Below are 25,627 nucleotides of genomic sequence, written 5' to 3'. Positions count from 1 at the left end.
TTATGTGTATGTTGAGTTAAACCCAAACTGTACGTGTGGGTTCAAGGGGTCTGTGGATGTAATACATGCTCCATCCGCAGCGGTTGTAATACCTTGAGGTCCATATGGACCTGAAAAGCTCGGACTTGAAATGAATGTAGAGTCCATCATATCAGTATCCGGCATGTCAATGTCCTGCTCTGGAACACTACCAGCAATAGACTGGAAACTCCGCAAGTCCTCGGCAATGATGCCTCCACTAGCTTGCTGCATCATTGCAAATTGTTGCTGTTGCCGGGGATCGTACATGGGTGCTGAAGCCATGTTGTACTGGAAATGGTGCGGCATAGCCCCAGGCGTTGCCGAACTAACAGGCATAGTGTGGCGCGGAGCCGGAGCGGATCGGCCAGAACGAAGAGGCCCGGGTCTGTGGGCATAGGCGCGGCGCTGAGCCATGTATGCCATATTGGGATTTGTGGTTCCACGAGAGATACGGAATTGGTGCTGGTCCGTACTTGGAGACGGACCCGAGGGTGGCAGAGGAGGTGCCCGAGACTTGTGTCCCATAATGACCTGGCGGCATTGATCCTTGAGAGGGTTGATGAAATCTTCGCGATACTCTTTGATCGACGAGGGTTCTGTACCAAGGGCAATAGCATACTGAACAAGAAGTTGCAAGTCACCGAGATGTCTCGTTTCAAGGCGTTTCCTGAGAATGCCGCTGGATTGAGGGTGCCATTGTAACTGACTTCGTTCGTCCTCACCCCATGAAGTGCCCTGCCAGGCACGCACCAGACCAGATTGTCGAAGGAGGTTCCGTATCCTTGCAGAATAAGTCCACTCTCCGCTGTTGGAGCCTTCGTCGAAATGCTTGACCACATGGGCCACAAATTCCTTGAAAATCGTATCGGCTTCGTCATCGTTGGGAGATTCAAAAACTTGAGAACAGTTCTCAAAACCACAAGCAAAAACAGTTTGAGGACATAGGTTGACCTTGGCTTCATCCAGAGCCATGCGCGAACCACCATGAGCTTGTTTCAAATGGGTTTTGTATGCCGTCTGCCAGTCAAAAACCATGTCGCAACCCTTTTGCCGACAAAACCATTGGGCGTTGGTATTGTGGAAATCCTCAATGTGCCTTTTCAAGTCGTTTTTACGGGTACATGTCTTCTGAATGCCTTCTTCCCTGCAAAAGCCACATGTAAAAGAGCCCTTCTGCTTGGGTGCTGGCGTTGACGATTCATTGGATGCTGGTGACGTTTCCTCCTCGTGGGTGATGGAAGGTCTAGCAGCCTGTTTGCGACCAAGAAGCTTGGCAGTGCGGGCGGATACGTTGGAGATGATGCTGCCTCGAGTCGATGAGTTGTCGGATGAAAAAGTGCGTATGCTAGCTTTATCGAAGATGCTTGGAGTTTCCTCAGATTTTACTGAAGAAAAGGTACTTGAAGTAACTACAGATGCTCCATCGTTGACTGGAAGACACGATGTTAGCGGCGACAGTGGAAAGTCACATTAATTACTCACTGGAAATGGTGGACGAATTTGCCTCCTCGTTTATCAATTGAGCAATGCCATCACGACCATAGCGTTGCATCAAATGGCGGATCAGCTGCCGATCAAGAGAAGTATCCTGATTAGACATTTGAGAATGCTGCGAAGCCTGCGACACGCTATCGGCGTCGGACCACGAGTCCGGAGCCATGATGATTGTGATGATGGAAGAGGAAGACGGGAGCAAAGTCAAATCAAATCAGGGCTGAAGACAAGAACTGAACTCGCTCCGATTGAATGGGTAGTGGAGTCCAGCGACTCAAACCCCCAAAGTTAGTGGATCTGGGCTGGTATGGGGCTGGGTCAGGGCTCCGGGCTCCCACAGTGAAGATGGAAGCCGATAACGACAGCAACAGAGTGCAGTGAAAGTGCAGAAATAAAAAGGGACGAGAAGGAATCGGAGTCAGCGGGTATATAGTGGGAATTGGCGACAACAGGAGAATGAGGCAACCAAAAAGAATGACAGATTGTTGAAGCTGCTTCGCGAATGAAAAGCCGTTCCCGGGGACAACAGGGATCAACTGATAGCGGGTGAGATAGCGGTATGCGTACGCGATACAGTTCTTCTGGGGTAAGAGTAAGAGGAAAGATATGAGCGGGGACAGTTGGAGCCAAGAGATGGAATGGATGGATGGATGGTCTGTCTGAAACTGAAGGGGGCGACAGGTGGTTATTATTATACTGAAGCGCTTTGAGTATCCAAAAGGACAGGCAGGCACTGATGATATTAGAGAAGAAGAGATGAAATACTTGTAAAGATGAGGAAAAACCCGCTCGCAGTGACGATCGAGGGAGGGGAACCCAAGTAATGAAGGAACAAGAGGCATGGCATGGATGGCACCGCCTGGCCCTAAACCCGACTTGGCCCTTCATGTTGGAGAATTACGACAACCCAATAGAATCCAGCCCAAGAAATAGCCCAGCATGCCATGCTATGCCTTGCCTTGACAAGACATAAGTTTAGGGTGCATGCACGCTACCTATGCCGCTGGAGATTATTGACCGAGTACTGCAACTACCCGTAGATCAATCCTAAACGACTAATACAATACATACCCTCGGAATAGCTTCAGTCAAGGACGACCCTTGAAACTCAGGGACTAGCCTCGCTCGGCACTCATAACCGTGGAGATCCAGAACGAGGCAAGGGAGGATTGTACGGATAGATGAACCAATATACCGGCAAAAGACCACAGAGTCGCAACTCTGTGGAGTGTGCATGGGCTGTGGGCTTGCTATGATCAGAACCTTATGCATCGCTGGGACACAGGGATGTTTCAACGGCGGCATCATATTACCACCTAACAGATGACGAGAACGACAGCAACAATGACAGCTAATGAACGTTGGCCTGTCTAGCCAGTCCAGAACATGACTACGGACTCGAGATCGTCATGCGGCATGGGCTGATGATACCTGGCTAGTATGGTTCAGAGTGATATCGACTCAGACTCGGTCTAAGAATATTCACCGCTGCTAGACATCAATCACATCACGACAAGCATCCCTTCCCTTTACCAGCCTCAACTCTCAACACAGCACCAGAAGATATCTAATTATCCCACTCGCTCGCCTGCCCAGGCTCTCAATCATAAACGTTGCCGAAATGATCATCTTTACTGGCCAATTTACGTCTCGACGTTGCAACTCGACATTTCATGCTCCACCAAAAACGACATGGAGAAACCGTGGAAACTGATCCGGATCCCGCGCCGCGCCGCCCCGAACATGCAACGGCTGCTGCACTCTTAGGTGAACGTATCTCGTGATGGGATCGTCCTTGGCCTGGAGACGAGGAGACATGGTGAGATTCTTGCAGTAGCCCCGGCCTTGGTTGGAAGCATAGACCAACATACGTACTTGGGTTCTGGGCTGTGGTAGGGGTTGAAGGACAAGTCAAGCTGTGCGTGCAGTCCTTGGAATAAAATAAGAACACTAATTTGCAATTAATGCCATGAGGCCTAAGATCTTATCTCAGACATCGTGTTGCAGCACAGTAAGAAATGAAAACATTTTGACCTGTAAGAATGAAAATCGTCGTCTCACAAAGTTCTTTAAGGTGCCCAGGAACGGCGATTATCAACACCCTGGTTAAAACCGTGTAACCAATAATAGTTTCGGTATTCAGCCAGTCAGCGTCACGTCGGGCCATTAATCACGGCAACTCCAAATTCTCAGATAAGCCAAGACCATCCATCTACGTACATACATGATATCAAATAGAAACCGCCACAACCACCACATTTCTCAATCAATTGTGCCATTCCCCTTGCATTATTCTCACGCACAAAAGCTGAAAAGCCTGAAAATGAGTTCCAAAAGGTGACGTGAGGCTTCGTTAGACAATAACTAACGAATGCCCAGGAACCAGGTTCTTCTTCTCTGGAATTCCAGTCCTCCCACGTTTGCCTACCTACACTACAGCCAGGATCATGTCTCTGATTCGTCCGCCCCAATTTATTCCAGCTCTCCACCCCCGGAATCCAACTCTTTCGGCTTAATTACCCTCATTAAAGAAGCTAGACTGGGATTGTATGACTGGAAGTGCTGACACATCGGAAGATATGATTGTCCAGATCCTCACTAGGTACCTACCCTTGCTCATTCTCTAACATCTTTCGGCCTGTCTCCGTGACCGTTGTGCTGGGCTTCAACAGAGCAGTACAGTAACTAACAGTAACAGTCCCAGGCCTGCATTAATTAATCTTGTTGCTCCCGTCAAAACATCGACCCGGGGAGTCGGGTACCAAGAAGCAAGGATCGCGATGGCATCAATGTTCTCGTTCGTATCCAGAACCATACACAGACTCGAAGCGACCCTGTCGATCTTGATTTTCCCAAGGCTCAAAGCCTCCTACATACACCCATGTCATTCTGGTTCTGCAACGTCCAAGTTCCATGTCACCCTCTCAATAATTAGAGTAAACTCTAATCAGGGCCTAAATACTGTCCCTAAAGTTCCTCAACCTCAACGCCACTCTTCATCTTCTAGACGCCGAAAAACAGAACAGACTACCCCTGACCGGAAATTTAGCTTGTCCTCTTCCGTCCAACAATGCCTCTTGTCACCGCAAGCCGTGCATTCCGGAACTGCTATATGCTTCATCCCCTTAAGCTTTCGTTGTCATCTCGGCATTTGCGTGTGATCGCGTCCGGCAATTCCAAGCGTGACATCGCACTTCTTCTCTCGCTTGCCTTGCCGGCTTGTCCAGCATATTCTGAGCCTCACATAAGTTCCTCGAATAGGGTAATACTCCCACATACGGGTAATAATTGCCCAAAGCCCCCAGGCCAGAACGACGCGTCACATCGGTGATCTGCTCGTACAAGGACTGACCAAGCTATCGGGCCTCAGGTGGGATATATGCCCAAACGGCCCCCAAGTGACATTCAATTTCAACTTTTTGCAAAATTCTCTTGAATCCTTGACCATGTGTATGATCAGCCGGACCTTTGCTGCCGTCCACTTTATGCTTTTTGTTCCTTGATGCACTATTTACTGCTAATATGCTTATACATATTTATCCGTATTAAGATTACACCTTTAAGGCTTCACGCCGTCCTTGACATAGTATATGGCACTTCCGGTTGCCGGCCGGCTCACCATAACTGCCCCCTTCTTCTGGTCCTCCGTCAACTTCTTTTTGGAGAAATACTCTCGCTCCAGGGCCTGTGTCACAGCCTCGACCTTATCCGCCGGCACCATGTGCACACTGCAACCTCCCCAGCCGGCACCGGTCACACGGGCTCCGTAAGATCCTTCCCGAAGGGAAATGGCACAGATCTCGTCAAGCTCGGGACAGCTGCACTCGTACAAATCCCGGCATGATACTTGGGTTTCGTTCAGTAGCGAACCAAGTTCTCTGTTGAACTTGGTTGTGTCGGTAGCGCCTGTGTGGACAGGGTTCTCGAGCAGCTTCATGAAACGAAGAACTCGGTGTGCCTCCCTGAACACATGCAGAGCTCGCTGCCGGAGCTTGAAGCGCTCGGCACGTACTGGGAGCTTGGACATGAAACGCTTCTCAAGATCCTCGACCGTGATGCTCAGAACCTTGGCTACCTCCTCCCGTGTGTATCCCTCCTCCTGTGTCAGGGTCTTCTCAGTGATCTCGATCAACTTCTCTAGCTCCTCCTCCTTGGTCAGGGTCTTGGCAGCGGAGTAATCTGAGCCGCTCTGGTGGTAAAAGAAAGTTTCATGGAACCCTCCGAGACTGACGCCCAGGGGGCCCGCATCCTCGGGGAGTTGTGTGCCGGGTGGATTCAGAACCGCGTTGAGGTAGGACGCAGCGATGCTACACTCGACTACGCGAAGGTTGTAGTGGATGGGACCTGTGACCTGCTTGTTTGATGTGACAAAGGACTGCACGATAACGAATGTGATTTCGGGATTTGTGGGAGGGAAGTGAACTGGCTTAGCCTTGAGGCTTGGACTGAATGAAACGAAGGTAGCGGCACCTTTCTCAGAGAAGACAGAGGCAGCTTGGTCCATACTGTCGGGTATCGTTAGTGAGATTGTGATGGTTGTTGAATGTCAATGTTACATACCCTCCCGAGTTAACTCCAACTGCACGCTCGTTCACGATGGCAAGCTCAGTCAGCTCAGTTTTGTCCACCGTCTTCTCACCATTGGCCAACATGATAGCTAGTGAACTCGTGCTGACCACAGCAGCACTCGAGCTTAGTCCTCCACCAACAGGTACAGTGCCATCCATAAGCAAATTCATGCTGCATGGTTTGAAATCCTTTCCATACTTCTTCCTCAACAGGTCCAGCACACCCTTTAGACCACTCTTGAAGTAGTTGGTCCATTCTAGCTTGGTCGCGTCGATCGAAACATCCCCATCAAAGGGGACCTCAAAGTCAGCGGCCTCAAACTTGTCATCCTCAACGTTGGCGATGCGGATGCGAAAGGACTTGGCGTCTTGGGCGGCGGGTGTAGCGGAAACGGCGAGAAGGGTGTCGGCAGTAATGGCCATGGGCAGCACCGAGTAGAGAGAGTAGTCGATGTGCTCTCCAATAATGTTAACTCGTCCAGGAGAGCGAGCGACGAAAGAAGCAGCATGTCCGTAGGTAGACTCAAACTTGCTGAGAAGGTTATTCCATCGTGGACCCTGCTCAGCGAGGGCCGCAGCAGGATAGATGTCGCTCAAGGCGTTGGCAACGGGCACGGTACCGGTCATGGTGAATGAAGTATATGATACAGTATGTCTTTGCGATTGGCTTTCTTGCTTCGAAAGAGACAATTACGAGCTTTTGTATCCGTCGCAAGCTTTATCGCGTGAGAAGCTGTCGTTGCAAGGTTCCTAAATGCCCCGCTATTGCCCCTCGAGGGATCGTGGGCCAGCTTTTGATGATATGACGTAGATTTCTACTGTCGCAACGGAGTTTCTGTAATTCAGCTATTGGAGCTGTCACAAAGGTCGTGTGCCTTATATATGAAAGACTCTGCGATCCTCAAATGAGTAAGAAACTTGTGTTGAAGAACAGTCTGAGCTGAAAATTCCCATCAAACACTTTCACATCCTCTCCTCGACCCCTCAACAACCCCCGAATATATCCCCACCTATCGGCGTACAGCATGAGAGCTTCCCCAGAACGTGTAGCGCAATTGCTCGTGTGGTCAAGTTCTCGGCGCTTTAGCGAGCACCGTAACGGCTAAGTTGCGAGACGGAGTGGTTCTGCTGTGGGGTTGGCGTTTCTCTTTGCGCAGAGATAGGTGCGGTTGTCAAATGGTCGGTCCGTTATAATAGCTCATCTCATGGATGTTGCTTAGACTAAAGAGCTCATCATGCCGATGCCCGGGGTCGTTTTGAGACATGAGAACCCATGATGCGAACAAAACTCCGAAATATTACGACCTAATATCATGGAAGCTTGAAGCAGCAAGAGTCCAGGGTATCAATCAACTTGGTTCCCTCAAGTCACACCATCCAATGAATTTACGCTACAGACGAATGCAAACAATGACGCCTGACGAAAACGGCCATGATCATGACCTATTGTTTGGGCGTTTATTTACAAAACATTCACTGGCAACTGACAGCCAGTGCCCAGATAATCTGAGCCTATGCTCTGCGAACACCAGCAGGATTTTATCATTTCCATCATGAGTTCGTTTACCTACCCTGTAAACGCGCCTGAGCATCTCCAGGGACTTCACCTCAACAAATCGTCGGCGGTTCCTACACCAGAGGCGAAACGAGAGAAGGTCTCAAGATGAGTTACCCAACCCAACAGCTACAGCCCTTCACGCTGTACATGACGATCTCCGTTCCCGAGGTGCCACCTCATACCATTGCTCATATCTACGACATCGACTCAAGCAATATTGGGGTTGTACATCTGCAAGGCTTAGAGGGGACCTCACAGCATGTTGTAGGCTCCGAGAAGTTCGAATGGGGAGTCTACTGGCACCGCGACCTTGGTAATGGGACATGGTATAACTTCCGCTTCACCCCTCCCGAGATGTACAAAGGACCGCCAGGACTGTACCAGCCTTGGATCTACAGTCAGGCCACTGCCAAACAGTCGCCACGACTACATCACCACGTCGTCGGACTCATACGAATCATACGCGTCCCCGATACCATCGGCTCTGGTATCACGGCCTACCTCGACTGGATGGCTCCTCTGATTGCTACCAAGGCGAAGCGCGATGACCTTTGGGCAATGTCGGTTTGCCTCCGAACGCGAAAATACGTGGCCAGGGAGAGAAAGACAGAGGACAAGGGAGTAGAGAGGTTCGATGCCACTCTCTTCACGGTGGAGGCGGTGCAGTTTGCCTATCGTGAGGTGTAGTACGCCTTGGCTGGACAGCTCCCACGGCCTATCTATGTCCCGGACACCGGAGTCGTGAAGGGTTGCTGAGAAGCGAAGATGCTTCAAGACTCGGAAGAATTTCGAGCTCCTAAGAGTTGCGACAATAGTAAGTTGAGACAAATACCCGTCGGAAGATCACAAGTCTAACCAGTGACTAAGATAAGGTAGTCGTTTGTCTACAACCACCACGTGGCTAATTCATAAGAGGACATGCACGGATCGAAAAGATAAGGTCCTGAGCCAAAACACGCAATGGCCAGCAATTTCTGGGAGGAATTACGAGGGACGAGAAAGATCATGAGATGACGCGAGTAACCGAGGCTGTCTTGAATCTAGTCGCCCCTCTATCACCCATTCATTGTCTGCCCATCCTGCCTCCCTGTTCAGCCTTTAACGAGAAAGCGGGTTCGGTGCGAAAAATGGCAGCACGATAGACTGTTCATGATTCGTTGAAACGGTCGTTATTGGTCACTTTCATAGAAAACTAGAAAATAATAAATACTGGCCTTTTTTTCGCCAGTGATTCATCATGAGCCGCGGGTCGCCGATGAGAAAAAGCAGGGAATACCTACTGCCACGTGATTATCCCCGAGCCAACGACCACTGGCATCTTCGTTCCTTCACGCCTCGACAAAGAAGAAGAAGAAACCAACGAGAAGAACTTACTTTAGTCTTTTAGTATTTATTATTTCCGACGAGATATAGTCAAGATGGGACACCACAACCTTCGTTTCGACGGCGATCCTCACTCACTGAATGGAGCTTGGAGTCCCCCTACTAGCAGGGCCAAGTACGACGTCACCCTAGCTGTCAATGGTATCAACGGTTCACTGACTTGATGATTGCAGTTTTTGTGAGGAAGATTATGCTGTGTCATTCTACCTGGCCGAATTCATCAATGCCTTGACAAACGTTACGTACGGTAAGTTCTTGTGTCACGCCGCAAGATCCGAATCCCTGGCCATAGCTGACTTTTCTGGCTTGTAGTTTACTTGGCTCTTCGGTCCATGTATGGCTCGCGTAGTCGCAGCCGTGGCCTTTTTGATCCGAAATGGGACTTTATGTCTGTCTCCCTCTTGGTTCTTGGCTTCGGGTCATTTCTCTTCCATGCGACTCTTCGCCAGACGTTGGAATTTGTCGATGAACTGTCAATGCTGTTGCTTTCATGGTCGATGCTTCGTTCCCTCGTCATCTTACGACAGTCTCCTCAGAACATTCGCTACATCTCGATCGTCCTGGCAATTTTCTTCATTTCCTTCTCGGTATTCTACGTCAGGTCTGCCAAGATCATTTATCAGGTCATCGGCTTTTGGGTTTCTCTCATCGTCATCGGCGTACGCGTTCGCTATCTATTCCATTGGGCCAAGCCAGCATTTTCCGAAGAGAATGTAGGCGATTGGTCTGTCCGAGTATGGACTGCAACGTTCACCTGCCTGTTTGGATATTTCATTTGGAACCTCGATCTTGAATTCTGCGCTGAGCTGAGGAACTTTCGACAGCGCATTGGACTGCCCTGGGCTTGGCTTCTTGAGTTCCACGGCTGGTGGCATATTTTGACGGCTCTTGGTGCGAGCCAGTTCATGAATGTGGTGAGGGAGGTTCGCGAGGAAGTGAGTCGGGAGAAGAAAGAATGATTGGATAACCAAAGGCGCATGGCGTTGGATAGGATTGTAAGCCTCGGGGAGCAAGAAAATGTTGGACCTTGATTGATATGAGGCATAAAAATAAACTCAGCAGAAGGTATACTAATCTCCCATTTGCTAAGTTATCCAAGTTCTTTTATCATTTAGGACAAGGGTCCTAAGTTTTATCTCCCATAGTGTGGTATATCTCTATGAGGCTCAGGCAACCTCTGGACGTTCAGGGATCAAAGAGCGCTATTGAGCTAATATTGCAGTTGCTGGCCGGTTACGTGAGAAATGCTTACAGCCGTGATACGAGCTGTCGTTTCTTATTTCACACCCGGTGGCATCGGGATGAGCAGGTATCAATATCTTCAAATTATAATCGATCTTGCGTTGACAAGGATCAGTTCTTGAGCAAGAATGCGCAGGATAATGATACATTATCTGGTATTTGTGTAACTGAGGCGAATATCAGACATTCAGACGTCACTTTTGGACCCTGAGACAGTTAGTTACCCCTCCATACCCCGCTGACCTGGGACAGCCCTAGGCCTAAGATATAGATAGACAACGCAAGGAAAAGAGCAAAGATGTCTATGTAGTCTGTTGGAATATGGTTAGAACATTGAATACACAGGGTAAATGAAAGGACTGATCGTTTATACTTACCATATAGTGTTAGTTGAGATACAAAAACCATGAACCGAACTTATCTACACATGTTTCTTCAGGCCCCAGACTTGGCTTTTACAAGCAACGAACAATGATCTAGAAGCCCATTTCTCCATCGGAACTCGGTCAATTCCATTCCATTGATCTTCCGACTAGGAAAGGAAACATTACCTAGACTGCACCAATCATCAAGCACCATGATCCTGTCTCCCCACGTCATTCGACGCCTCCTAGCGAGGTGCACCAAGTAGTTACACTCAGTTGGGAAGATCTGCCGATGAGAACGGTCAAGCTTGAGAAGTCGAGCCATTGGGGAGCCGTTTCAGGCGGCCAAAGAGAAACTCAGGCTGGTGTGAAACTGCGCGAACCACTGATTTTGACCCGCCGTGACTCCTTAAGGCTCTTCCCGTCTTGCCCACTGTCAGTGAATCAGTCTGCCCTCTGCCGTCTTTTAAAAGAACCTCCCCTCTTATCCACCCGCTATTTTCCTTCTCCTCAATCAACTCACTCTCCACATCTCAACTTCATCACAAACACAAACACAAACACACACACAAACTTCAATACCAACCTTCAAAACAACCATCATCATGTCTGGATGTGGATGCGCTTCTTCTGGCTCTTGCGGCTGCGGCTCTAGCTGCACCTGCGCCGGCTGCCCTGTAAGTTCTCCCTGGTCTGGTGCATGTCTCAACGGTCCGAGGACTAACGGATACCAATCAAGCACAAATAAACTATTCTTCAACGCCTTCGACGGGAACCCTGATGGATGAGACATGGGGAATGGGAACTCGGTTGGTGGTTAGCGATGGATCCACTCGTTACTTCTTGTTGGCACTAAGGTGCAAGTCTCAGAACTAAATGACGATCACAAATTGCAGTCTGGAGTCTTGAAGATGATGTATCATGCTTGTATTGTGAATGTGCTATCCTAAACTCAGCTGGTGGCCTGTTTCCAACTGGGCCAGCAGATCTATCTCTACCAACGATTGTCTGACGATGGGAAGAATGCTAGAACCGGACTCAAAGCCATACTCTGCCAATCCTCCGTTATTATTAACTCGGGCTCGGATTCCCCTTCTTCATCCAAATATACACCCGCCATTGCTTCCACCTCTTGAACATCCTGGGTAGGCCACTTTAACTGGTGACGCTGCCCTCTTTCGTATGCCATCAGCATAGCCTCTCGTAACAACCTCGCACCATATAGTATCGCAGCTATGACTGACATGGAAAAACTTGCCTGTGCGATTTGGCAATACCCTCGGGTTCTGTCACAAGCCGCAGAACACCCTCTGGTTAGGTACCAAGGATGTGGACTTGGGTGTTCAGGATCGGTCAAGTCGCTCGACGTTTGGCCCGCAATGCTCACTGCCCAGAGCGCGAGAAGGATCGCATCGTAGATGTTATTCACGTAGCGTGGGAGGTATCGAAGATGTGACATGGCCGTGCGAGCGAAGAAGACGACCAACCCAAGGATGGCGATGGCGAGGTTCGAGGTGTAGAGTCTGGAGACGCTCCAATATCAATACGTTTTATATCAATAGGCTTTGGTATCAAGATGTCGGGTATCGTACCTTTGACTCCAAATCAGAGGCACTTCAGGTGGCTCTTGATGGTTGGCATAATAGTAGATCCGCTTGTTAGGGTTGGAGTTCCATCCTTCTTCGCCACCGTTCTCCCATAGTCGTGATCTGAATTCTACTGGATACATGATACCAAATAGAGTCACTGCCGTGGTCGAAATGGCCAACTCTGCGAGAATCAGCGCGAACGGTGTCTTGTGCGTAGGCGCCATGGCTGCGAGTTCTTGCGGGAACACTCCTCAAACATCGAGAGAGGCGGGGAGCATTCTTTAAATGGGCTTGGGCCGGAGTCCAAGGCGCATTGCGAGTAATACGGTGACAATCAGTGGACAGGCTGTGTTGTTTTTCGGTCGAAAGCCCGCCTCACAACCCTGCGCTTTCCTGGTGTCGAAACTTGCTCATACTGCCGCAGCGAAGGATGACATTGGCACCTTGGAATATCGCACAACACAACATATGGATCAATACTATGGTTACCTGATAATATTCTCTGATCACAGCAGATGGACCACAAGATACTCTGTTAGTACAGTGGATGGTCATGAGGGTAAATCTTAAAGTACGCCACGATGTTTCTCCACGAACTTAATATACGTTTCTGCCGATTTATTAGACGACACTAGCTCCCGTTGAAGGTCCAGGAACTCGGAAATTAAGAAGATTAATGGCGGCAGGGGCATTGGGTAGAGCTCCTTATGACAGTCAACCGATGGCCTGCGAGTTGTTCACGTCTATTATGTTCCACAAAGAGCGTGTTATTTTCTGTTTTGGTACACTAACAACCCTGGAATCAGGCACGAGATGCAAGTGAGTCATGTAAGATCTTTTGTCAACATGGCGTCCATCCAAACAAACGACCGAGAGTGTGCCACGCTGAACGTTGTCGGTCCCAACCACCTAGAGATGCATGCTGTTGATAACAAGCATGACATGTGCTGCTACAAGACTAGCAGTGAGTGCTAGACATGATTGAATTGTCCCACGGCGCTCGAATTATCAGGTTGGAGACCTGACAAATCTGATATCAGGCACATTCGTTCAACGAGGGCTCGAGTGGCGTTCACCCGGACTGGTCGTGTGTAAGCCATGGTCCTCTCGAGGTTTGAGAAATTTTGTCATAGAGACATGTTTAGCCCCTGGCATTTCTAATATGAGACCAATCTCCTTAGACTTGTTGTGTCTCTAAGTTCGATGGTCTTCTTGTAATATCGAGGTTGGTTCCCATGAGATAAGAGTTTTGACGATTTTGTCTCTTTTTGCTCGTGACCTTAGCTGATTGATCATCTCAGTTTTAGAGCACATTTGGAATATGAGCTCATAGGCTTGATTCAGTAAAGTCAATGCTGCTATCCAATATCGAGGAGCATGAGTTGTGACAAGAGACTTCTGCGTTGATTGGTTATTCCCGAGATCGCCGAGTCTCCAAGCATGCCCGATCCCGAGGCAAGCGAGAGTTATTGGTGATGTCAGGCTCCACTCCAGCTAGGTCAGCCCGCCGCGTCCACTGCCGGGCCACTTTCAAACATCATCAGCACAAGACAAGACAAGGCTTTCTTTTGTTCCCTCACCTATACCTCACCCATAACCGACTATACTTTCGCAATACGCCGCCCATAAAATGCAATAGAACCCGGTTTTATCGAAGCCGCTTTCACTTTTACAACCACCGTTCTACCCGATCGGCACGCGACCCGAGGTTGCTATTCAACCATGCCGTCAGAAACCCAAGATACACCCGGCATAGCCGCTCTCCCTCCAGCGAAACTGGCCGATGCACCCCGACGATGCTTCATCTGCTTGACCGACGAAGATCCCTCAGATCCCCCGGGGTCATGGGTGGACCCCTGCGGATGCACCCTCGAAGCCCACCAGGACTGCATGCTCTCATGGGTAACGGATTGTGAACGCTCCAACAAACCTCTCCAGTGCCCAGTATGTAAAGATCGGATTCAGCTGGAAGGACTGTGGGATCCTATCGTTGTCATGACGGATGCTGTCGCAAATAAGTTCACTCGCGCGAGTCCTTTCATGTTGCTCTCCTCTGTCACACTTGGAGTGCAGTTCAGTCTCCAGATGTATGGCGCATTCGCCATGTGGGCTTTCTCAGGCCGCGAGGCTCTAGTTGACTATGTACTTGGTCATGAGATCTGGGTCCACGGGGAGGCGTCCCGAATTTTGATGTCTGGGGGTGAAAGGCTAGGCAATGCACTGGTTTTAACCAACGTGGGACCGGCTCTGCTGGTCGGACAGCTTATGCCATGGTTTGGAAACAAGATCTTCTTGTCCACCGCTTCACTGGTAAGTTAGGGTTCTCGAGAATATTGTCAACTACTAACAAATCACTAGTATGGCGTTTATCAAGTCATGCATGACGACACTTTCTTGACCTGGCCTCCTTCACCCCAACTCGCGATGGCAGTGTTTCCTTACGTGCGGTCTGCCTACCTCAACCTTTGGCGCGAATTTGTCTTTCCTTATGAAGTCAACCTCAATCGACAAATCATGGGGCTTCCTCCAGTCGAACCTCGACGAGATCAGCGTCCTGCCAATGAGCGACAACCCGAACAGCGGAACGGAGAAGGCGGTGTTGTGGGTTTTCTTAATGGGCTTATTGAAGCTCTCGAAGGCGATGACATCGACGAGGATGGTCAGGATGATGCTGGCGCCGGCGGTCAAAACGCGGATGGTGAGCAGGGCGGAGGAGTTGTTATCGAACTGGTCATCGAGGAGGTTGATCGAGATGACCAAGAAGACCTTGATGTTAGGCCAGCAGGACAAAACGAAATGGCTCCACAGGGACCTGTCGACGATGTGCCTGCAGCAGACGAGCCTCATAACCCAGCCCGTGTTCCCGAGGAACCAGCCCAGGATGCAGATGCCGTCCCAGCAGTTGTACCCGATGCAGGAAATGGAGATCAAGCTGCTCAACAAAACCAACATGAAGCTCCCCAAGCGCCGCCCGCCCGCCGACCCGGTTTAGGAACGATTCTATCCGGGGTCTCCAATGCCATAGTAAGCGCACTGATCCTTCCTGGTGTGTCATTTGCCATGGGTGAGCTTTTACGTCTAGCCCTCCCTAAGCAATGGACTGCTTCGTCTTCCTTTCCACGGGGAAGCACTATGCGTCCGGGACTGCTCCAGCAACAGTGGGGGCGAAGTCTCGTCGGCGGGTGCCTCTACGTGGTGCTCAAAGATTTTCTTAGACTGTATACCAAGTACCGGAAGGTAGCTGCTATAGGTAATAGGAAGGTCAAGAACGTTGACAGAGCCAGACGACGATCTGGGAAGTGAGAAACTCGAGATGGGTAAGGCCACTCTGGAGAGAGGTGGAGGATGGACGCTGTCATAATGATTGCATTAACCGGCGTTATGGATTTGTATAGCCAGGCCAGGGGCTTCTGTTTCAGGGGTGAAGGGGCATTGCTATAGCGAGATACTACAGAGATACATCAGAATAAACCATTCAACTCTTGAAGTCACGGATACATTCAGATTCTCGGGAAGTTTATATGTTGATGGTAAGTTTATTGGCCAGCAACGACAGCTCTTCGAGTGAAACTATTTGCATGAAGGGCTATTCAAGCGGGCGTTAAAGGTCAAAGCAGGTACAATTACATGGTCACGAATATCATGGATCTTTGGCACACTTTATTTATTATTTAGCTTTGACCCAGTCACGACGAATAAATAAATGGGATCCAGGTATTCCAATAATAGCCACAAAACTGGCCAGACTGAAGTCTCAAGTCTCAATAAACTAAATTAATAAGGTTACCTTTAGGCTACAGCATCTCAAGCAACTCTAATCAGATGAACACGTCGCCCGACCAGCTGAAGAGCTATAAACACTTTACTTATATCCATCGCTCCCTACTAAGATTGACTGTCGGGGTGTCGTTCCCCCGCAGCTAAATACAGCACAGATTCGGCTGCTCCCAGGCCCCACGTGGAACCTTCCAGCCCAAACCAAACTCCACGACGTCTCAACCGCGGGGCCTTTTTTTGCCTGCACTTCTGAGATCTACTATCCCTTACTTGACCTCTTGTCTCACCGAATCATATCCTCTTCTTGTTTCAATTGGATCTTTTCCTGTTAGACTTGTATCTTCTGCCTCCCTTCTAAACCTGTGCTTCAGGTTCTCTCCATTCGCTATGGTCAGCTTAATCCCCCGCAGTATCAACCACAGCTGCACTGCATCCTCGTCATGACTCTTGACATGTGGCTAATACTCTCATGCAGGCGTCTACTCACAACTCCAAGCAGCGCCTGGCGCTCGCTATCTGCGATTTCCTCTCCGCGTCGACCAATGACGGCACTCTCACCGCCGACGACAAGGACTCCATCGATGTCGCCATCAACTGTATCGCCGAGTCTTTCAAGGTCGATCCCTCCGATACCTCCGCTGTCCAAGCCGCCATCGGATCTCAGAACCTCCTCCAGATCTACTCTGTCTTCGAGAAGGCCCGCGCCGACAAGCCTGCCGCCGCTGCTCCTACACCTGCACCCGTCGAGCTCACCGACGAGCAGAAGAAGGAGGCCGAGGGCCTGAAGTCAAAGGGAAATGCTGCCATGGCCCAGAAGGACTACCGTGCTGCCATCGACTTCTACACCCAGGCTCTGGCCATCAACCCTAAGAACGCTGTCTACCTCTCCAACCGTGCCGCTGCTCACTCGGCCGACAAGGACCACGCTTCCGCTCGCTCTGACGCCGAGGCTGCCGTTGCCATCGACCCCGCTTATACTAAGGCCTGGTCCCGACTTGGTCTTGCTCGCTTCGCCCTAGGCGATGCTCGTGGTGCTATGGAGGCCTACGACCGCGGCATCCAGCATGAGGGTAACGGTGGCTCTGACGCTATGAAGAAGGGCTACGAGACGGCCAAGCGCCGTGTTCAAGAGATGGAGGCTGAGGAGGACTCTCTTCCCCGTGCTTCTCCTAGCGCCGGTGGTGATCTCGGTGCTGGTGGCATGCCCGATCTTGGTAACCTTGCCAGCATGTTCGGCGGCGGTGGTGCCGGTGGCCAGGGCGGTGGTATGCCCGATCTCGGCAGCATCATGAGCAACCCAATGTTCGCAAACATGGCCCAGAAGCTCATGAGCAACCCTGACCTTATGAACAACCTCATGAGCAACCCTCGTCTACGCGAGATGGCCGACCGCTACTCAACTGGCGGTGGCATGCCCGACCTGAACAGCCTCATGTCCGACCCTCAAATCGGAGAGATGTAAGTTACCCATTTGGCCCACGTCACTTTCACAGCCACTGACTCGATCTCCAGGGCCCGAAACATGATGGGCGGTGGTGGCAACCCCTTCGGAGGTGCTGGTGGTCCCGGTGCCGGCGGTGCCAGCGGACAGGGCGGTTCGCAACAGTAGAGATGGAATTGTGCAAATAGGGCATCTTTTTTATATACCATGGTTGCTAGGTGATACCTAAGGGTGACGATTCATTGAAGAACATGAAAACGAAGCCGTGCGCATGCTCCTCTTTTTGTTTAGCTTCTACAATAGAAACAGTAGCTATTATTATGTTGTCCAAACTACTACTCTCCTCCCCCCATTGCCAAAGATTCAAGCCTTTCTGCGTTCCCATCTTATGTACGCAGGCTGGACTGGCCTTGAGAAGAGAGAAGTGTAGTCAGTTGCTGGAACACTAGGCTTGCCATCGAGAGTCGACAGCCTGAAGTTGCGCACCAGAGTCGCGACAATAACACCCAAGTTAACATAAGCAAACTTCTCTCCGATACATCGATGCCGGCCCGCGCCAAAGGGTAAGTATGGGCGCTTCGTTCCTTTAGATACAGCACCATAGCCGTAGTCAATGACCTCGTCCGTCACGGCCTCCTCCTGGGGCTGATTATCCCACCGATGAGGATTCCATCTTTGGGCGTCTGGGAAGTGTTCTTCGCTCAGCGCTGTAACAGTTGGTGAAGCGAGGAGAACCTTATCGGTGGTGATGGTGTAGGGTGATCCAGGTGCTTGCATAGGTCTCTTGACCTTCCGCAGAATAGAGTGGATAGAAGAATGAACACGGAGTGTTTCTTTGACGACATTCTGAAGGAGAGGGAGCTTGTCGAGGTCTGAGTACTGAAGAGGTGGGAGAACGCCGCCGTCACTCAAGTTAATGACTAGCTCTTGGTAGAGTTCCTCGGCGATATCAGGGGACGAAGCCAGATGCAGTACAATCCATGAACTAGCAGAAGATGAAGAGTGTTGTCCAGTCATGAGAAGAGTGATCATCATGTGCGCGATTTCTTTGTCTGGAATCGGCTGCCCGTTCTTGTACTCGCAATTCATCAGGTTGGCGATCATATCGGTTCCCTTCTCCAAGTCCCCTCCGCCTCTTCGTCGTTCGTTGATGTTGCCCATATAGATCTCTCTCATCTTTGCATGGGCAGCGTCTCGACGTCGATTATGAGGTAGGGGTAGCCAAGGGAACAGGAAGTTGACGGGGGTAAAGCCTAGATCGAGGTCATGATACAGAGCTGCAAACTCAGCGGTAAGCTTCCGTCGAACTTCTTCGCCTTGCAAAGAACGGGCAGCAGTGAAGATGGTGATCTCAGCCATTGTTTTAGACACATCAACTGTGCCAGACTTTCCAGAAAACGAGGGTACAGCTTGGATATACTCCAAAACCTCTCGCTCGATCAACTGAACATGTGACTCAAGAGCTCTCTGGGTAAGACCAAACTTGACAAACTTCTTTTGCTCCATGAGCTTGTAGTTTGGACAATCGTACACGACATCGCTACCAAAGACAGGCGTTGTCAATGGACTGTATATTTCTTCGGCGTTGGCATCCTGGATTCGACTGTTGAGAACAAAGTCATTGCCGTCGATACCAAGACAGGCAACGACTTTTCGACCGAAGAGGATGAAGGTGAAGACATCGCCGTGCTAAGGAAGAAGTCAGCACCAGAGCTATATTGTAAGTAGGACGTGGGCTTTACCCTTTCTCGGCATTTCACAAAGAAGCCATAAGGATCGAGTCCATAAGCAACAGCATTACCAAAGAAAGGAAGCCAGTGGAAGACTAGTGGAGGTTCGTTGGCATTTCGAGGGAGCTTCTGGTATAACACGTTGAGAGTAATGATAGCTAGACAGGAAGCAAAGGTCCATAGGGGGTAGTAGAGGAGTGAAAGCATTTGGAAAGAGAAGAGATGGCTGGGGGTTGTTGGATGAGTTGTGAAGTTGAGGGAATCGGGGAGTTTATATGGACAAAAGGAAAGCCAGATCTCTTCGAGTAAGACAATACTACCCGCTCTATTGCGATTCCTATCTCTCAGCCCGGACTGGCTTCAACCATCCCATTAATGCGAGCCAGGCTTCGCCGCAGGTAAAAGTCTTGAAGCGTACTCTCGGTTATCACATCCTGATACTCAGCAGGATTCGCGGTCTCAGTCTCGGCCAATGGTTCTTCTCCGGTCGTAAGCCTGAATCGTCACTGGAGTGGGTTTGTTATATGTTCTTGGAGTTGATATCTCTTGTTTTCACCGCAAAGGAAGGTTATAGTGATGTCGAATACGTTGGATGGTTGTCGCATTCGTATTCGTACTTGACCTGCTGAAGGAGTTGAAGCAATTCTACGTCACAGTTTATTCCGAGGAATAGTCGAATTATAGAGAGAAATTCCACTCGACGTGTAGATTCAAAGTCTCCTTAATACTGGTTTCTTGTGTCCTTTGTGTGTCTTGTGTTTTCAGAGCTGGGTTGGTAGCCCCCTGTTCAAGACATGCGTCACGTCCAACAACCATCTGCCTCATAATGCCCAGCAACTACAAAGCTCAGCACATACGACCATAGCTATCAGACAACTCGGGATCCCGTCCGCTCTCCGTTCGATAAACTGATAAGTGCTGAATTAGTAGTTGGGTCGGTGACGACCAGCGAATCCTCGGTGTTGTATGTTTTTCTTTTTGCTATTCTACGATATGATCATTGTGAACTATACATAAAAACATATGACTGTCTAAAGACATACAGCTAATCGGAATCTGATCCTCTATCGCTTCTTGAACGGTGTGTCTCGTCGGTAGTGCCATGAAGTGGAATCGCCATAGACTCTTTCATACCCAAACACTCCCTCAACCAAATTCAAAATTGCGGCAGCAGATATGTTGTAGATTGGCCCGTATCTGTTCTCGCAGTGCAGCGTGAGTTTATCACACTCGAGTCCAAAGCCCGAGGCGGCGTGGTTGAGTGTGATCTCCACCGCAGGAGGCTGGGATCTGTTAGATATGCCCTTGTCAAAATACCATAGACGCAAGAGATACTGACCTTGTCGACACGATTGACGTTGGTCTTTGTCCACTTTTTCAAGTACTCGGCTAAAACTTCCAAAGTTTGGCTGTGGCTACATTCAATTTCAATCTTCTGGCTCCTGTTTAAGCTCGAGTACACAAAGAGATGATAGGGAGCTTGCTGGAAAAGTGCACTAGGCTTCGGCATAGTGTTGGGGTCTGGGAGATAATCAATAGCTGGTGCTTTTTTGCCTGTTTGTGAAGGTTTCGCAGGCTCTTCTTCTCCATCTTCTGCTGCAACATCCGCCCATTCATCACCCGTGGTGGAGTGTATGGGCAACGTTTTGGATGGTCGATTTTCTTCGAAGCACTGAAGAAGCTGTTCCTTGAACAGACCGAAGTACTGAGCTGGCTGGCGAGTTACATCTTTGGGAATATACAGAATGAACCCAAGTTGTGCAGCAGACCACTTGGTTGATGGTCGTTGATTCTCTGATACCTACGATGAACCATGTCAGCCAGCTCCGAACCCGCATCAACAACTTTGAGTAACATACCTCAACTGTCAAGTTCAACCTCGAAGTCAGGTCTCTGATATTCGTAAGGACAGTGTCCGTCCAGGTCTCATGAGCTTCATCATCAAGCAACTCGGTGAGTGCTTCAAGCCAGATATGAATGAAGGATGCCACTGAAGAAACCAGCTCGCCCTTATCTTCCCAAAAGCTCTCTAGCTCGGATACAAGAATTTGCCATTGAGGCTCACAGTAAACTTCAAGACCGAGCACGTCTTTCAGCTTTTTCATAGACTCTTGAGCACGACATTCGGGCTTTTCCCAATTATCGCGGATCGAGACTTTGGCCTTCAGTGGTCTGATAATTGCGTGAATAAGAGAACCAGCCAATGAGAGACAAAGGCGGTGGAGGTCAACTTACAGAGACATGATTTGCGACGGAGAGTTCAATCTTGAGATGAGGAAGATTCACGATGAAGAGAGAGGCTATGAACTCATATCTCCATTATTATTTACCTGCCGTCGGTTAAGTGAACCCCTGAAGTTGATCATCCTCTTTCTGCCTAGGGAATGCGGCTTCACGCTGGGTCGGGGTATCACACGCTAAGCAACGCTATGTTTTCAGCTGGGCGTTTTAGCGTTGTAAGGCAGATTAAAAACCAATCATCACCGCTATTTCTCCCCAACATTCCTATCTGCAGCCTTCCAATAGGCCTTAGGCAGCTATACGCAGGGTCCTCATTCTAGGTAGCTCTCGGCCTGGGGAAAACGCCATGTGGCTATGGGTAACTTGGTTAACTCTGCAAAATGCATATTCGCCCTTGGCTCCAGCACGTGCTATTGGCCACAGGCTGGATTGAAGCCTTGTCATGGCAATGGAAGGCGTTGTCAAGTGTTACACGCTTGTAGCTTGACTACTGTATACACAGTCTAGCTTCAAATAATAACGGCACATCAGTTGCCGGTTTAGACTCTGAGACTAGGCTGATATGGCAGGTCGTCAGGGGTTCAGATGCTAGAAACAAGCATAAAAACCAGTCTCGCACCACAAGACTCCGATCTGAGTATCAACAACTCTCTAAATCAGTCTACCAACTCACAACTAAGATCTCCCTCTTCTGCCATCATGTCTCGACTTCCACCTGCTGAGAAATTGCCCCTTGCTGTCCGCAAGAATAGTAAGTATCTTCCATAGACCAGTCGTGATGGTATCACTAACAAGACTCCAGTCCGAGACAGCTGGGAGAACACCAAGGCAGACCACGAAAAGAAGCTCTCGGATATTCTTGGTCAGCCATGGACTATCAACATTGATCCCAAAGCCCTCTATCCTTATGCCGAGGATGGTTCCTGGGGCCATTCTTCCATGGGTGATCTCATTGTCAGGTTCGTTTCCCTTTTAAGCAGTCCACCTTAGTCGTTATCAGTCAGAAGCGTGCCTTAGTGGATCAAGTGGTCATTGTTAATAGCTGGCTAACGGTTACCGCGTCTGTTTAGCTATGTTGAGGGCGTTGAAGATCAACTGAAGTACTTCATTGAACGAAATGGAGATGGGGCTAAGGATGAGATCAACGAGATCTGCACCGGCCATGTCCTGACCATGGACTTTGATGAGAAGAACACTGTCTCTTACTGTGGAACCAAGGTTGGTCCCGAGGGTGAACTTATCATCCTCTTCACCAATGGCAACTTGGGTACCAACACCAACTATGCTGCCGACAGCAACAACATCACCAAGGCTTTGAACGAGGCTCCTTCAACTGCTCGACCCATGAGCTTTGTTGCCAGGGCCTCTATTAGAGAAGACTATGACTCCAATGTTAAGCAGATTCAGGAGAAGCTGAACAAGATCCTCGGTCAAGAGATCACCATCGTCCCTAACTTTGAGGACAACTTTGAAAAGCTCAAGGGTAAGGCTAGTGCTGATAGCGGTTGGGAACAAAACTTTGGAAGATCTCACTTCTCCTACCTTGAAGGCTTGGTCTCCCAGCTTGAGTATGACAAGTTCGGTGAGGATGATATGCTTCAGGAGGGACTCCTCGAGGCCATGGACAAGCATGCTGTTCATGTCCGCGTTGTAGACAAGACCAAGAGGTCCTACAACGAGACTGTCATTGAGGACGGTATTCTGTATCTTCAGGTAAGAAGTTTTGCATGTCTCTTTACCATATGGGTGGGAACTAACATGGATTACAGACTTCCCCTTCAGACTTTGGTGTTAACACTCATCAAATTTCAAGTGATCTTGTCAATATCCTGTAGACTGGAGAAGCCTCAATAGCTTACACTACATAGAGACATACCTATTAAAGGAATTTATACATAATTCTTGGGCTAGTAGTGATTGTTACAGCGTGCTGAAGCTTGATAAACATGAATATAGTAGATAATCAGAACCATAGCACAGTAAGGGGAGAAGTTTTCGTCGTCGCTGGCGGTGTCTAGTTGATGGCAAGCGACATCAGTACGGAGTCTGGCCATTTACGGGTAGCCCTGCCAGACTGGTCACTGGCTACACAATGCAATTGAGCCGATTCTTGGCGAACATGCACATCGTGGACGTCTAGAGCAGAGTCATCGGCCAAAGCAAAAAGATTGAGTCATTCTCGTCATAAGACAAAAGGTCAGGACCGAGCGTGGATCGAACACGCGACCTAGGGATCTGCAATCCCTCGCTCTACCACTGAGCTATCGATCCCTGACTTGTTTATGTTTCTGACGATATTGGTTGTGCATATATGTCTTAGATGCAGACGTGGCGTTGAGGCACAAAAAAGGACACGACTCCAGATCGTGGGGTTGTTAGGTCGGCAAAAGAGAGGACCGAGCGTGGTTCGAACACGCGGCCTAGGGATCTGCAATCCCTCGCTCTACCACTGAGCTATCGATCCCTGACTTGTTTATGTTTCTGACGATATTGGTTGTGCATATATGTCTTAGATGCAGACGTGGCGTTGAGGCACAAAAAAGGACACGACTCCAGATCGTGGGGTTGTTAGGTCGGCAAAAGAGAGGACCGAGCGTGGTTCGAACACGCGGCCTAGGGATCTGCAATCCCTCGCTCTACCACTGAGCTATCGATCCCTGACTTGTTTATGTTTCTGACGATATTGGTTGTGCATATATGTCTTAGATGCAGACGTGGCGTTGAGGCACAAAAAAGGACACGACTCCAGATCGTGGGGTTGTTAGGTCGGCAAAAGAGAGGACCGAGCGTGGTTCGAACACGCGGCCTAGGGATCTGCAATCCCTCGCTCTACCACTGAGCTATCGATCCTATTCTTATCAATATCTGTCATAACTTTTGTATATACCGACGCGTGGTGCAAAATATTTCCGCCGAGGCTTCAGGGTAAGGAAAATATTCTCGCCTCCGGAATTGATCTGTGAAAGGGTTTGGTGTTGGTATGTATAGTCCTTGAACTTGCGAAGAATGAATGATAATGAAAAGTCAAGGTTTGAATTGAACTTGTGCCGTGGTTATACAGACCTATTGTGTCATTACATCCACAATTGCGTGCCGGAGATCCCGTGATAATCATGGATCATGTCATTGTGTTGACTCGCGACGGCTTCTCACAGGACGATCGCCACAAGCAATGGCACACGGCCAATTATCGTGAGCTCACGTCGGCTTCAGCAGCAAGTTGCTGCATAATCTTTGCCTGGAAACATAGACTAAATTGTCATGAAAGTTTACATAACAAACAATCCCCAATAGGCAAATTGTTGGTATTGCCAGTCAGTTGATGGTTCACAGTGTAAGTATTTTGTAAAATGCTGTAAGTCCTTAAACCAGTGACCGCGTGTATAGTTCTCAACGATAGGATATCCCTAATCGACTTAGTGATAACAGTGAAATAGGCGAGAAAATGCAAATTCTTCATCGAAAATGACCTTTTCCTTTATCTAATTGACTGGTGCATAGTCATTAACCTCGAGGCATCCCGAGTCCTCGTACTTGACCCCAAGCTGAAAAGTCTGCAGCCAACAGTCCGAACTTCAAAGCGCTGCAGACGCACAGAGATATCACCAACAGCGCTTTGACATGGAAGTGACCCTTCAATATTAAATATATTACTCGAATCTCCTGCTGCCACCTCTTATTGATCAGGCCTTACTGCTTCATAATGTCCCATTCCTACTATCCCAACGTAAACTGCCGCCTGGCCAATATTGCGAAGCGAAGTGCTTTCATTTCCCAGGGAGGTATGAACTCAACCCAAAGATCGAGGTTCGAGGAGCAGTTTCCTGAGTCCCCTCTCCCTCTTATCACGGTGACGAAAGTGAAGTGTCGATCTCTCTTTGGCGAGATTAAACTCCAGTTCCGAGCCAACTTGGCGGATCTGAGGAGATGACAGGGTGAAATATGAGATGATCCCACTGTATAAGTTCTGTCTCATCAATAAATATTGGGAGCACCTTGTAACATCACACGTCAATGACGTCGAAGCCGTGATTTGGTAGCATCGTCCCGAGGGTAGCTGAACTCGAGTCCATCACAACCCTGTCAATGTCAAATGACCAGCAAGACAGTTGGGCTCGTCCAAAAGAAGTCCAACTATCCAAGAAAGTTCAAGAGGCGTACTCTGAAGGGGGCAAGTGACAGACTTCGAAACATGAACAAACAAAGCCGTTGTCCTCA

At 49.3% G+C, this 25,627-nt stretch overlaps 10 protein-coding genes across 10 annotated transcripts; 5 read left to right on the top strand and 5 right to left on the bottom strand.

Annotated features, from left to right (window-relative positions):
* FSUBG_941 (homeobox and c2h2 transcription) lies at nucleotides 1-1,681 on the bottom strand (the record flags this gene model as incomplete). The annotated part of the gene is made up of 2 exons (XM_036687920.1): nucleotides 1-1,451; nucleotides 1,504-1,681. The coding sequence occupies 2 exons, from the start codon at nucleotides 1,679-1,681 to the stop codon at nucleotides 1-3; spliced, it is 1,629 nt and encodes a 542-aa protein (XP_036543527.1).
* A 3,393-nt stretch (nucleotides 1,682-5,074) lies between these two features.
* On the bottom strand, nucleotides 5,075-6,710 carry FSUBG_940 (galactokinase; the record flags this gene model as incomplete). The annotated part of the gene is made up of 2 exons (XM_036687909.1): nucleotides 5,075-6,020; nucleotides 6,076-6,710. 2 exons carry the CDS (start codon nucleotides 6,708-6,710, stop codon nucleotides 5,075-5,077), a joined length of 1,581 nt encoding a protein of 526 aa, XP_036543526.1.
* A 1,036-nt stretch (nucleotides 6,711-7,746) lies between these two features.
* FSUBG_939 (uncharacterized protein) lies at nucleotides 7,747-8,328 on the top strand (the record flags this gene model as incomplete). Its single annotated transcript, XM_036687897.1, has 1 exon — nucleotides 7,747-8,328. The coding sequence occupies one exon, from the start codon at nucleotides 7,747-7,749 to the stop codon at nucleotides 8,326-8,328; it is 582 nt and encodes a 193-aa protein (XP_036543525.1).
* Nucleotides 8,329-9,059: 731 nt separating this feature from the next.
* Nucleotides 9,060-9,983, top strand: FSUBG_938 (YPC1-alkaline Ceramidase; the record flags this gene model as incomplete). Its single annotated transcript, XM_036687886.1, has 3 exons — nucleotides 9,060-9,139; nucleotides 9,198-9,271; nucleotides 9,337-9,983. 3 exons carry the CDS (start codon nucleotides 9,060-9,062, stop codon nucleotides 9,981-9,983), a joined length of 801 nt encoding a protein of 266 aa, XP_036543524.1.
* A 1,484-nt stretch (nucleotides 9,984-11,467) lies between these two features.
* On the bottom strand, nucleotides 11,468-12,444 carry FSUBG_937 (uncharacterized protein; the record flags this gene model as incomplete). Its single annotated transcript, XM_036687875.1, has 3 exons — nucleotides 11,468-11,483; nucleotides 11,954-12,154; nucleotides 12,224-12,444. 3 exons carry the CDS (start codon nucleotides 12,442-12,444, stop codon nucleotides 11,468-11,470), a joined length of 438 nt encoding a protein of 145 aa, XP_036543523.1.
* Nucleotides 12,445-13,942: 1,498 nt separating this feature from the next.
* On the top strand, nucleotides 13,943-15,523 carry FSUBG_936 (zinc finger RING-CH-type; the record flags this gene model as incomplete). Its single annotated transcript, XM_036687864.1, has 2 exons — nucleotides 13,943-14,530; nucleotides 14,579-15,523. 2 exons carry the CDS (start codon nucleotides 13,943-13,945, stop codon nucleotides 15,521-15,523), a joined length of 1,533 nt encoding a protein of 510 aa, XP_036543522.1.
* Nucleotides 15,524-16,466: 943 nt separating this feature from the next.
* On the top strand, nucleotides 16,467-17,606 carry FSUBG_935 (phosphatase; the record flags this gene model as incomplete). Its single annotated transcript, XM_036687853.1, has 2 exons — nucleotides 16,467-17,455; nucleotides 17,510-17,606. 2 exons carry the CDS (start codon nucleotides 16,467-16,469, stop codon nucleotides 17,604-17,606), a joined length of 1,086 nt encoding a protein of 361 aa, XP_036543521.1.
* Nucleotides 17,607-17,801: 195 nt separating this feature from the next.
* On the bottom strand, nucleotides 17,802-19,375 carry FSUBG_934 (cytochrome P450 monooxygenase family 51 (sterol 14-demethylase); the record flags this gene model as incomplete). The annotated part of the gene is made up of 2 exons (XM_036687842.1): nucleotides 17,802-19,127; nucleotides 19,181-19,375. 2 exons carry the CDS (start codon nucleotides 19,373-19,375, stop codon nucleotides 17,802-17,804), a joined length of 1,521 nt encoding a protein of 506 aa, XP_036543520.1.
* Nucleotides 19,376-20,232: 857 nt separating this feature from the next.
* Nucleotides 20,233-21,411, bottom strand: FSUBG_933 (cytochrome family 51 (sterol 14-demethylase); the record flags this gene model as incomplete). The annotated part of the gene is made up of 4 exons (XM_036687831.1): nucleotides 20,233-20,451; nucleotides 20,508-20,969; nucleotides 21,028-21,340; nucleotides 21,404-21,411. The coding sequence occupies 4 exons, from the start codon at nucleotides 21,409-21,411 to the stop codon at nucleotides 20,233-20,235; spliced, it is 1,002 nt and encodes a 333-aa protein (XP_036543519.1).
* A 697-nt stretch (nucleotides 21,412-22,108) lies between these two features.
* Nucleotides 22,109-23,244, top strand: FSUBG_932 (uncharacterized protein; the record flags this gene model as incomplete). The annotated part of the gene is made up of 4 exons (XM_036687820.1): nucleotides 22,109-22,160; nucleotides 22,212-22,368; nucleotides 22,480-23,122; nucleotides 23,179-23,244. 4 exons carry the CDS (start codon nucleotides 22,109-22,111, stop codon nucleotides 23,242-23,244), a joined length of 918 nt encoding a protein of 305 aa, XP_036543518.1.
* Nucleotides 23,245-25,627: the final 2,383 nt, after the last annotated feature.

The sequence above is a fragment of the Fusarium subglutinans genome, assembly GCF_013396075.1.
Source record: "Fusarium subglutinans strain NRRL 66333 chromosome Unknown NRRL66333_c0000004, whole genome shotgun sequence".
In the NCBI taxonomy this organism is placed as follows: Eukaryota; Fungi; Ascomycota; class Sordariomycetes; order Hypocreales; family Nectriaceae; genus Fusarium; species Fusarium subglutinans.
This window is presented reverse-complemented; position numbering and strand designations above follow the sequence as displayed.